This window comes from Pimephales promelas, chromosome 22 (assembly GCF_988280905.1).
Source record: "Pimephales promelas chromosome 22, fPimPro1.hap1.1, whole genome shotgun sequence".
NCBI lineage: Eukaryota > Metazoa > Chordata > Actinopteri > Cypriniformes > Leuciscidae > Pimephales > Pimephales promelas.
The window spans coordinates 6,721,284-6,734,430 of NC_142790.1; the positions used below are offsets into that span (position 1 = coordinate 6,721,284).

A 13,147-nucleotide genomic window follows, 5' to 3' on the forward strand; every position below is an offset into this window, starting at 1 on the left:
TTTTAATGCTTTTGAAATTATGCTCGCCAAGGCTGCATTTATTTGAACACAAGTACAGTAAAAAACGTAATAATGTGAAATACAATTATACTTTAAAGCAGACTGTTTTCTATTTGAATAGTTTTAAACTGTAATTTATTTCTGTGATGGAAAATCTACATTTTCAGCTTCATTACTCGAGTCTTCAGTATCACGTGATCCATCAGAAATCATTCTAATATGCTGACATGGTGTTTAAGAAGCATTTCTTATTATTATCAATGTTGAAAACAGTTGTGCTGCTTCATATTTTTGTGCAAACCCTGATAAATTGTCTTCAGGACTCTTAAAGGGATACTCCACTTTTTTGGGAAATAGGCTCATTTTACCACTCCCCCAGAGTTAAACAGTTGGGTTTTACCGTTTTCTAATGTATTCAGCCATTTTTTATATATATATATATTTAGAAGAATATCAGTAACCAGACAGTTTCTGGTCTCATTGACTTCCATAGTATATATATTTTTTCCTACTATGGAAGTCAATGAGATCAGAAACTGTCTGGTTACTGATATTCTTCTAAATATCAGAAAATCGGCTGAATGGATTTGAAAACGGTAAAACTCAACTGTTTAACTCTGGGAGAGTATTTCAAAAAACTAAAAAATAAAAATAAAAGACACTTTAGCTTCCTTTGCTAACCTGATGTATTAATTTCCCTTTTGTTTCCCCTAGACGGCAAAGACAATTATGACAATAATGAAGAGCAAATGTGGTCAAATTTTAATTTTCTGAAAAATTCTAAAGTAAATTTTTGATTTAATATTACTTTTACTGGAAAACATGACAGAAATACTGATTAAGAATGATTTTGCCAGCAACATGATACACACAGTGTCAGTTGTCCTCTCAAACTTTTTGTTCCATCTCTCATTGACAGGATTGCATTGAGTGATCTTGCATCATTTACTTTCCACTACATCTTCATCTAATGGAAAGAAAACATGTGTATGTAGCAGATGTACAATACAATTACATGTTGCCACATATGACTACAGTTTCATAAGGTGCTAGAAAGCTAATTCATTTGTTTCTAATGTGACTGGTTTCATCTTGCGGAAAACGGGAATGGCTGGTGACAAATGGCTAAAACAAATTAACATGGCAGCAGATAAATCATGGTTGAGCTGATTTTTTTTTTTATTATTTAATTTTAAATAAGACCTATTATGTTTTTTAACGTTTTCGACTTTCTTTAGTGTGTAATGTTGCTGTTTAAGGGTGAAAAACCTCTATTACAGGTTATTCTCGATATAAGTACACACTGTTTTTCCATTGCAGTCCTTACAATATTCTAAATTTAAATAATTCCTGCTCAAAGCATATGCAAAATAAAGGGGAAGAGGCCTGATTGAGTTGCATTAATAGGGCATTGAAACTGGTGGTTATGGTAAGAGGCGTGACATTGCTGAAAAATGCTCAAAGAAGTTGACCAATCACAACACACCGGGGTCCAGCCGACCAATTAGAGCACATTGCACTTTTTGGAAGGAGCACTTAGAGACCGGAACTAAATAGAGTATTACTGACAGACTGGGAAGAGAGGTGCTGTGACAATTTAAAATATATGAAAGATTTGGCCATGTACCTATTCTAGTAGACCTCAAAAACTAAATCAAGACTTTGTAAAAGGGCTTCTTTAACTGCAAGTCAACATGTAGGTTAACATTAAACCCTCCACCTACATGCAGTATGATTAGGGAGAATACGTACGTATTGGTCTAGTGGTAGTGGGTGGTGCTGTCGTGGTTGGTGGAACGGTTGTGGAGGGAAACTTCTTTGGTCTAAATTTGTAATGCCCAATGAAGCCATCCGCTGTTAAACTGAGATCTGAGAGGAACTGTATGAAGAGCTGATTCCCCTCTGAGAACACAGGTCTAAAGCAGAGAGATACACAGAATGTTAAGTGCAAATAAAGAAGTATTGCTAACAGAAGTATGTTTACACCTTGAATATAGAGCATAGGACTGTAGTAATACATTTGATTTGATATATATAATGCATTGATACATACGCTGGTGGACTGTCTCCACAATATTTCCCAATTCTTTTAGCGTCGTTGATTTCTCCCCCATTAAAAATGGCTACGTAATCGTAACGGCAATAGTTGTCGCGCTCCACATCGAACTTCTCAAATTTTAACTCTATAATCTGTAAAAAAGGACAAATGTTTAAGCTATTTGTGAAACACACGATTAAGGAATATCTAAAATAATGATGGCATTACACTTTTAATCAACGCTACTTGTAACGCTTTTTTCACCCATTTTAATAAAATCGTAAGTGTAAGAAAAATAATTATATTTTTAGGTATCGTTCATGGTTGTAGTCCAATCCAGTCATTTATATAGCGCTTTATAAAACACAGATTGTTTCAAAGCAGCTTCACTGTGATAAAATAAGTATTAATGTTGTAAAATGAATAATGAATCTATTCATTCTATCTTTATCTAAGAATCTTTTAATTTCAGGTGTAAGACAGCACTACAAAAGAAAATAGTGTTCTTATACAGCTCAATTTAGTAAAGTGTTGTTTTATTTCAGTTCAATGTCAAAGTTGCAAAGTTCATCAAATATGAACATTTCAATTCAGCTATAGCTATAAAGAAGAAAATAGTGTCATTATTCAGCTCAAGTCAGTTTAATGTTGATTCAATTCAGTTCAATAACAGTGTCGATGTTGCAAAGTTAGGGTGTGTTCACACTTGGCAGGTTTGGTTCGATTATAACCTTGGCTTGGCTCGAATGGTCGTGATGTCACAAGATGCGACCATAAAATGGACAGCTCAAGCATACATGTTTTTTTCTTGTCTCGTTTCGAGCAATGTTGCCCACAGTTTGGTACAGATGTCAGAACTGTGTCTCCTGGCACTGTTTTGACTCCTTTACATAATTTGTTGGTAGAAATATCACTACATGTATGCGCATATATCAAGCACGATTAGCCCAACACACAGCATTGTTTTGGAAGTTCCATTGCAAAACATACATTTAGGTTTGGTCTTAAAAATGACTGAATGCCAAGCAAACCAGGACTAAATACCTTTTTTTTTTTTGGTCCAGACCAAAAGAACCAAGAGAACTGAAGTACAAGTGAGAACACACCTTTAGAGTCATTATCCAGATCAATTCTGTACAAATGATAACGATAATATTGTTGATTGTCTGTTAAGCCATTCATTGTTTTTGTAGCCAAGTTAAGGATAAAATAAATAATGATGAGTCCACCTGGTTCTTGGGTGCTACTATATGCCAAGAACACGTGACTCCAGCAGGATAGTCTTTCTCTGGCCAGTTAGGGGTCTTGAAGGTTCCTGATGGCTTCATCAATCTCCCACCACAGTACTGATCCCCTGTAAACATCCATTCAGACAGACGTTCAGGAAATGTTTCCTAAACTCCACGAGAGAAACGCTAAACATAGACCAAGCATCCAGTGTGAGGTCGTTCACCCCTAATTAAAAGGAACGCATGAGATAATTGCACAGCACCATCATTGGCGGACTCTAAAATGTACTCCCCTACAGTCTTGTCATTACGAGAGAGTTTACAGACTTGTTGGTCCCAGTGTGCAGTTCCTGCCTTAATCCTTCAACACAGCTGCCAAAGCCCTTTATCCGTGCTGATGCTTCTAAAACTGTATGCCAAAGAAAGCAGTGTGTATTGATTTTGGTGCCAATATTAAAAGGTGCTAAGCCTTTTTTTGACCCAGAAAATATGATGAAACTGCACTATAAACAGGATTTTTGGATGGCTACGCTAGACCCGTCATAAATGTTTCCAATCATATTTCACCTCAAAATCACAAGGAAATAATATTTTGAATTCAAACACAAGTCCTTTGTAGGTTTACAATACTGTACACTAATTTTAAAGGTACACTTTTTCTGTTCAAAATTTATACATTAACATTTATTAATTTAGCAGACGCTTTTATCCAAAGCGACTTAGACCTGAGAACTAAACCAAGCGAGTCATCGTGAAGAGGCAAGTGCTCAAAATGCAAAGTTCAGACATTGCTTGGAGTAGCACAAGCCAGACAAGCGAGGATTTAAAGCAGGGGTCTCAAACTCAAATTAACTGGGGGCCGCTGGAGATAGAGTCTAGGTCAGGCCGGGCCGCATCAAGTATTTTTAAAAAAAAATTGTACTTAAGTATTCCAAAAATGGAGCACAACTGATCCAATCTTCTCAATCTTTATTATTAACGTTTCTTCTGAACTGTTCCTCTGAATTTGAACATTCCTTTCTGAACATGATTGGTTCTTCATGAGCTGTCCTTCTTACAGTTGAAGTTCATTTTACAAACTTTCTTTGTCTTTTTCTTATACACAACATCTTTGTGTATAGTGTGGATAGTCATATTTGCTTTTTATTTTCTTTATACAACACTATTATATTGAATGTTTTATTTTCTTTTTTCGGAAGGCACATTTCCTTTTATTATACTTAATAAAAAAAAAGTTAAAAAAAAAAAGGAAAACAGTTATTGCTTTTGAAATACAAATAATTGTATACACATGTATAGTATCTCAGGCAAATTACTGACTTTGCACATATCAAAGCAAACCTTCTTATCAACCTGTTGGATCAAAGTTCAGTTCACAAATTTTAAAATGAACTAGTTCAGTTCATATTTCATACTTCAAAAAATGAACTAGTTCAGTTCATATTTCATACTTCAAAAAATGAACTAGTTCAGTTCATATTTCATACATCAAAAAATGAACTAGTTCATAGTTCTTTTTTTCCATATGTTGCTGCGAGCTTCTTTTTTATTATTAGGCTATTATTATTGCCACAGCCCATATACAACCACAGATAACAATTATTTTGTCGACGGGCAGAGTTTGCACAGACATTTTCCCATCCTCACCGACCTCATAAAACCCTTTTAAATGATCTTACGACGCCTCCTCGCTCCTCGGTTCACAGACACTAATGAACGAGTTCACTGTAACGTTCATCAGGCAGTGATACAGTAGGCTACGTTCACTTCACGTTCGCCCAAAATATGAACAACTTCATGAACTATCTATCGTTCATTGAACGCGTTCAGACACAACACATATTACAAGCACAAAATGATTATTCTCACATTGTTTTAGAGCAGGGATATCCAACACGTCGCTCGCGAGCCTGATTCGGTGGTAGAAGCTCGCCTTGGGGCTGTTCACTTATCGCGCTCACATATTTTGCACGCTCAAGTTTGTTTCAAATGCATGCGCGCATCAAGCGTGCACATAATTGAAGCGACGCGCTCATTTTTTCCAGGCGCAGTATATGTTTGTACTTCGTGGTTGGCTATGACAACTATTGCAAAACAAACCCACCGTAAGCTGTCACGAGGCTATCTGGTAGCCCATAAGAAAAAAAAAACAAAAAAACGCGGCAAACGCAACGGCGGGCCGCAGTCACATTAAACTTTAATGTCAAGTGGGGGGCCACAAAATATCACCCCCGCCGCGAGTTTGAGACCTCTGATTTAAAGGAAAAGGAAAGAACGTTTTTTGTTTTTTATGCTAAAAGGTACACTGTGCAGGAATTCTGTTTTTTTCAAACAGCGACCCCTAGAGTCACTGTGGAGTACTTGTACTGTCGTAACTAACAAGTGGAAATAAGGTCTGGCCCCTTTAAGAGCTGCGCGCCGGGTTATTTCTGTTTGATGCTCATTCTTATCTGAGACTCTTGTCCGGTTTTCTCACGCGGTCAGTTTCTCGTTTTCTTTTCCTTGACTCTTCCGAGCCTGTGGTCACGTGACGGTCGTAAAGCGATACGTTCTCCAGGCATTCTCCAGGTGACATGACCTGGCCAAAGACGGTGCGTCTTCTTTAAACTTACTTAGGCTGCATTTCAAGAGGGCAGCCCTGCTCGGAGCATTGATAGAGTCAAGCGCTGTATATTGGCCTGAGGAATCACTAAATACTGTAACTATACGTCAACTCTTTTGGCTTTTTTAAGTGCTCACGGAAGAGATGAGTTTTAAGTTGTCCTTTGAATGCTGTCAGGGATTCTGCATTCCGGATGAGGGTGAGCAGATCATTCCACCGGCATGGTACTGTGGATGAGAATGTTCTGGAGTGATTTTGTTGCTTTCTGTGATGGTACCATGAGCCATCACTCGTTGACTGATCGTAGGCATCTGGTAGGGAAGTAGACTTGTAGTAGTGAGTGGAAGTAGGAGGGAGCTGATCCTCTGGTAAATTTGTAAGCAAGTGTCAACGCCTTGAACTTGATGCTTTATATATGAATATGACCCTTTTTTTCATAGTGGGTGACCAAAATAAGCACTGGCACAGCTTTTAGCACATAACTTAAAGGGATAGTTCACCTTGAAATTAATTTTGGATATGTTTTAGCTTACCTCAAGGGCATCCAAGATGTAGGTGTCTTTTTTTCCACAGTATTTTCAATTTTGATATTTTAGGTCAAACCGTTTTTGTCTGTCAGTCATATGATGGAGATTTATGGGGTCCACCCTTGGTTCACCTCAAAGAGCATGCACAGAGAAGTCAAAATTAAACATGATTTAATGACTCGTAAATGTAAGTATACATTGATGGCCTGAGACACGAAACGAGCGGTTTGTGTGAGAAAGCGAACTGCATTTATATCGTTTTTACCTCTTGTAATCACACTTGCGTCCAAATACTCTGAGGGCGCGGGGTGCTTTGTTCTGCGCAAGCACGCCGGAAAGCCCCGGAAGTGATCTCTCGCGTGTGTACGTCACTCAGATTTCAGAAGTGTTATCCTTCACTGTGAAGATCTAAACATATTTACATATACAGGAAATTGCAATGGAAGATTTCGATATATATTAAAAGACAACTTTGATTTTTTTTTTTTTTTTCGCAAACGCACAAGAGATGGCTTCCGGGGCTTTTCGGCGTGCTTGCGCAGACCGAAGCGCCCGTGCCTTCAGATCACTTGGACGTGGCTGTGGTTAGAAGAGGTAAAACGATATAAATACTGTTCGTTTTCTCGCACAAACCGATTGTTTCATGTCTTAGGCCATCAATGTGTACTTACATATTTACCAGTCATTAAATCATGTTTGATTTTGACTTCTCTGTGCATGCTCTTTGAAGGGGACCCCATAGACCTCCATTATATGACTGACAGACAAGAACGGTTTGACCTAAAAATATCAAAATTGAAAATACTGTGGAAACAAAGACACCAACATCTTGGATGCCCTTGAGGTAAGCTAAAGCATATCAAAAATTAATTTCAAAGTGAATTATCCCGTTGAACCTGATAACATCAGTTATGTGATGACTGCAAGAAGAGCTGCACAATTCTGGATAAATAGAGTATTCTCCTATGATTCTGAATAGACAGCTAAAAAACATATTTACAAGAGGTTCTGACAAAAAAATAAAAAATTGGGTGGCTGTAAAAGTAACATGAAGCTTCAAATAAAGACAGTATCAATTCACCACTATGTAATGATATAATCTATAGCCTACTATCTTTATTTGAAGCGTCAAGTTACTTTCAAAAGTTTTTTTTCCCCTTATTTTGCTCACTACTTTAGACATTAGTGTTTATATCTGAACTATAAACTTTTATTCCAGTACTTCTGTGATAATTTAAACTACTGTCCCACAGAAATAGTGATACTTGTGTGGTTGAAAGGACTGTTTGTGAAGCGGTTTCTGCTCTCTAGCTGAGTCAGCGGCAGCCAACAAACACAGATTTGAATGTTTGCTGTGATCGTGTGAGTCAAAGGTTTGATAAGACATAACGGAATGGTTGTCATTAGGAATAAGATTGCAATGGGGGTTTGAATCGAGAAACAATTAATCATGAGGCTCCAACCGCAAGCTTCCATTGTTTCCTATACGCATCAGCTGTCCGTCAACTACCGATGGACAAAAAAAACGGAGACACAATCTAAATGATTAACATTCCAGCTGTCTTGCTTCAGCCAAGCAGTCACTTATACAGTTACTCAGTGAGCAAGACAGCCCCTGGAGGTCTGACTAATCACTGATTCACTGGAAAAACGTCTGTGAGAAATTCCACATCATGCCATGAAATACACAGCAATGTTCTCCAGCTTCCCCCAGAGTGTTCTAAATCAGCATCCCATTTTGTTTAACTAGTCAAAGTAAAACCAGGTTTTTCTTATTTTTGTGTGAATCAACAAGGTCTTTCAGTGAACGGAAACGGTTTATATTGAGGCATTAAAGATCCATTTCTCCAGCTAGTGTTATACTGACCTCTGACTTCTCTAGGAGCTGTCAGAAGTTAAATACTTCTTAACTGCTCATTAAAGTTGACCTTTGCCCACATAAACACAATCCAAGCGTAATAGCATATGAGTTCATGGACAGAAACATGGATCACATTTTGGAAGAGCTGGGCAGTTTGATTGATACAAACACAAAAACAAACAAACTGTTGAACTAAACCTTAAAGGATTAGTTCACTTTTGAAAAAACTTTTGCTGATAATTTACTCACCCCCATGTCATCCAAGATGTCCATGTCTTTCTTTCCTCAGTCGAAAAGAAATTTAGGTTTTTGATGAAAACATTCCAGGATTTTTCTCCATATAATGGACTTCAATGGGAACCGGATGGTTCAAGGTCCAAAAGACAGTTAATAACTGTTTCAGATGCAGCTTCAAATGTCTTTAAACGACACCAGACGATGAATAAGGGTCTTATCATGCGAAACGATCGGTTATTTCAAAACTTATTCCAAAAATGTAACTTTTCTAAGGAAAAATGCTCTTTTCTGTGAGGCGCGTTTGCAACGTCACGTATTACGTAATTACGTTCAAAAGGTCACGGGCGACGTGACACTAAAGGATAGTTTAGTGACTGTCATCATTTAGTCACCCTCATGTCGTTCAAAACGACGTTTGTTCATCTGCAATAAAATCGGAGAGAATTCTCTCCATTACTAAACTCTGACATTTCAAAAAGTTCATAAAGAGATAGTAAAATAAATCCATATGAGTTAAGCATGCAATGAGGTTCCTTCTCATATTACATAGCATGTTTGAGCTTCCGCAAGAACCAATGAGGTTGTTCTCACGCATCAAGTACAGTTGAACCGCTCGATTCACATGGATTTTATATATATATATATATATATATATATATATAGACTTTCAATGGAGGGACAGAAATATCTCAGATTTCCTTAAAAATATTTATTTGTGTTTCAAAAGACTTTTAAGTTTGGAAAGACATGAGGGTGAGTAAATGATGACAGAATTTTCATTTGGGGGGAAACTATTCCTTTAAAACACCTAATAAACTCTTTTGGCTAACTGAGTTGAACCGAGCAAAACATCGTATTAGCTGCCAAATTTATGGTCCGTTTTTATGATGTTCTTACCCCGTTCATTAGGGTTGGCAGCAGAGTACACAGCCAGGAAGCCGCTACCAGCTGTATTGGCATCAGACATCATCTGTATGAGCATCTTGTTGCTTGTGGAAACGAGGGCTCCCGGCCTGAACGTCCCACAGAAGCGGCCGAGACGCTGTCCGTTGCCGTGGCCACTATAAACATCCACGTAATCATATCGGCACAGGTTGTCACTCTCTAAGTCAAGAAAACGAAATGAGAGGACGACCACTTTGCCCTCTGGAACCTGCAAGAAACAGACATCATATTGAGAGGAATGGTCCTCTCTGCAGAACACGAAATCCAGGGGGAGGAGTCCAGATCCAACTCCTCCCATCTTACAAACCTAAACCTACCCATCTCCGCCCCCTGATCCATAACCCCACCCCTAATCCTAACCATCTCCACCCCTTAGATCTGGATCCAACTCTGGATCTCGTGTACTGCAATGAGGTGCTAATGTATTGAGACCCGACTAGATAAGAATGATGGGTAACACTTTAGTTTAGGCCGGGTGCAGTTCTCATCATTAACCAGTTGCTTATTGGCATGCAAAATATTGGCTAATTACTAGTACTCATAAAGTCAATTGGGATAAATCCTTTATAATAAATACTGCAATATTCCATAAAAAAAAAAAAAGATTTCACTGTGATATTAAAGGGGTGATCATGATTTTCGTTCCATTGACTTATAAAAATGTTGCTTTGTTCCAAAGTTTGGTGAACTCAGCCCTGCGAATATGTATGAAAACATTCAATAGAAAAGAGATTTGAAGCAATTTCTAAAGAAATTTTGTGTTCTCAAATTCTAGTATAACTGTGGCTTAACTAAAAAAAATAGATACTTTTTTTGTAATTTCTTAGCATTTTTTGAAAGTTTGTAATGTTGTGATGCATCTCATGATTGGTTTGGTTCATGGCTTAAAATGTTTTACTGAAAATTGTTTATCAGAAACCTAGTGAGAGAATGACTGGAAAAATACTCAAGAACCATGACTATGAAATCTTTATTATATTATACTTTTAAGTATTATGCTAACAAATATTACTGTAAATTATACTGTAAAGTTACAACTAAACATCTGAGTTACATTTTAATTACAAGTTAATTTGTTTTCCAATTTATATGCTGGCAGCTCTCCTGTCCTCATTTTGGAAGAAATCATAAGTGCTGAGGTGTTTTGTGTGCTTTGTGAACAAGTTATGGTAGTTCTATCTAGACTAAATGTGAACATGCATTTACTCATCTCACTTGCACAAAAATAGATTCAGCATCTCTCAAAAAGAATAAAAACAGTTCTTTTCTATAGAAACATGGAAATCAGGTTCTGAAAATGAAGTGGACAATCTCTCTTACTCTGAGTGGTTACCAATTAAGTCTGTTATATGCAATGACGGCAATGCAATAAAATGCTGGAATGAGTCTGGAGTCCCCACAAGGATGTAATGTGGCCAGCAGCCAAACCAAATGGAGATCACAACCAGACACACACTGATTCTTGCCACGACTTTCTATTGCATCATCATTACAGTACATGCGATGCAGAACTACATTTTACTTCTTTTTTTATTTACCCCCAAAACACTAAACATACAGACATATTCAAACAGTGATACTGATCAATAAATGATACTGTCAATAGCGATGATATAGACCATTTCACAAGATGTAAACAACACTGGTCCAGAAACACTTCCTGTTTCAGTTTGTAACTGTTTTCTTTATTACACATCTTAAAAGATGTGTAATAAAACATCTAAAACATCTTAAAGATGTTTGTTTAACTTTTTGATTCAGTTTTAAATGTTCTGTTGGTTGTATTTTATCCCAGCTTTTATGTAGTGTTAAAAAACTGAAAAAGGGAGCTCTGGACCAGTGTTGTTTACATCTTGTGAAATGGTCAATAGAATGATACTCTACAATAGCAATACTGTCTAAAATGCAAACTTTGTACTTATTGAACAATGTTCAACACTGCAAACCTTCACAGCATGCACTGTTTTCAATGAAGTTCTGTATATACCTATGCTATGTATGTGTGTGTGGACACATTCCTGGATTGTGGACTAAAAACATAAATCTCCACAAATGTTTGATTTGGTAGGGTTCTATGCTAATTTGAGATCTGTCAAATGTTTTCTGTTAACTGCTACGTAACAAATCCAATTATCAAAAAAAAAAAAAAAAAGGTTTCTCTGTTCATGTGTTTTGGTATTTTCATTACTTGACACACTGATTATTATGAAAGCTGGTTTCCACCACACAATAAAAAAGAATGGTATTTTCTCATTTTTATCTCCTAATTCTGATTGTTTTTCTTACAATTACAAACTTAGTTCTCACAATTCTGACTTTATTTCTCACAATACCAGGTTTATATGGAGGGATTATGTAATGGGTCAGATTGAAAACTATAAGTCTCAAAACTAAAAGTCATAAACAAAAACTAATAGTCTATTGAAACTAAAAGTCTAAGTCGAAAACTAAAATCGAAAATGAATTTGGTATTCAGGATAGGGCATTTGTTATTTAGGATATGGCATTTTTTATTTAGGATTGATCATTTGGTATTCAGGATTGGGCATTTTTTTTTATTTAGGATTGGCCATTTGGTATTTAGGATTGGCCATTTGCTATTCAGGATTGGGAATTTGGTATTTAGGATTGGGCATTTGGTATTCAGGATTGGGCATTTGGTATTCAGGATTGGGTATTTAGGATTGGGCATTTGGTATTTAGGATTGGGCATTTGGTATTTAGGATCGGTCATTTGGTATTTAGGATTGGTCATTTGGTATTTAGGATAGGGCATTTTGTATTTAGGATTGGCCATTTGTTATTTAGGATAGGGCATTTGGTATTTAGGATTGGACATTTGGTATTTAGGATTGGGCAGTTTGTATTTAGGATTGGTCATTTGGTTTTTAGGATTGGGTATTTTGTATTTAGGATTGGGCATTTGGTATTTAGGATTAGCCATTTGGTATTTAGGATTGGGCATTTGGTATTTAGGATTGGGCATTTGGTATTTAGGATTGGGCATTTGGTCATTTAGCCATTTAGGATTTAGGATTGGGCATTTAGGGATTTAGGACTGGGAATTTGGTATTTATTATTAGGCATTTGAGGATTGAGGAGTGTATGCAAATAAGGAGGCGTGGCCCAAATACTAGAGGCTGGGTTTAAGATGACTGGTGCGCAGAGGCACCTTATGGACAGCAGAGGGCGTAAATCCCAGTCCTAAATTCCTAAGTGCCCAATCCTAAATCCTTAATGGCTAAATTACCAAATGCCCAATCCTAAATACAAATGGCGCTTTTCCACTACACAGTACCAGCTGGACTCGACTTGACTTGGCTCGCCTTTGTTTGGTTTTCCACTGTGTAAAAGTTGTACCTGTAGCTGCTTTTGGGTACTTTTTTTAGCATCACCTCCGGCGAGGTTCTTAAACAACTTTCGAGGTGCAGACTTTCCTTTGTTTGGTTGCCGAAGACAAGATCCAGCGAGAGCTTGATGGGGCAACTAGGAACGAAAGGCATCGCTATGACGATTGGATACTATTTGTGCTGGTACTGTCTGCAATAGAAAACATAGCCAAGGCGAGCCCAGGTGAGTCGAGCTGGTCCTGGTAATGGAAAAGCGTCATAAATGCCCTCCTAAATACCAAATGACCAATCCTGAATACCAAATTCAGGTATTCACAAAAATTCAACTGATTGTTTGCATAGCCTATTTCATGAATAT

General features: G+C 37.2%; 1 protein-coding gene across 2 annotated transcripts in view; it reads right to left on the reverse strand.

Annotated features, from left to right (window-relative positions):
* pcolce2b (procollagen C-endopeptidase enhancer 2b) overlaps window positions 1-13,147 on the reverse strand; it is a 31,194-nt gene that overhangs the window by 17,106 nt on the left and 941 nt on the right. For both annotated transcript variants that reach the window (XM_089125864.1, XM_039666501.2), the window contains exons 3-6: window positions 9,392-9,647; window positions 3,268-3,392; window positions 2,054-2,190; window positions 1,753-1,916 (exon numbers count right to left, since the gene is read on the reverse strand). In XM_089125864.1, the coding sequence (XP_088981990.1) occupies window positions 1,753-1,916; window positions 2,054-2,190; window positions 3,268-3,392; window positions 9,392-9,647 (682 nt within the window). The remainder of the gene's footprint in view (window positions 1-1,752; window positions 1,917-2,053; window positions 2,191-3,267; window positions 3,393-9,391; window positions 9,648-13,147) is intronic.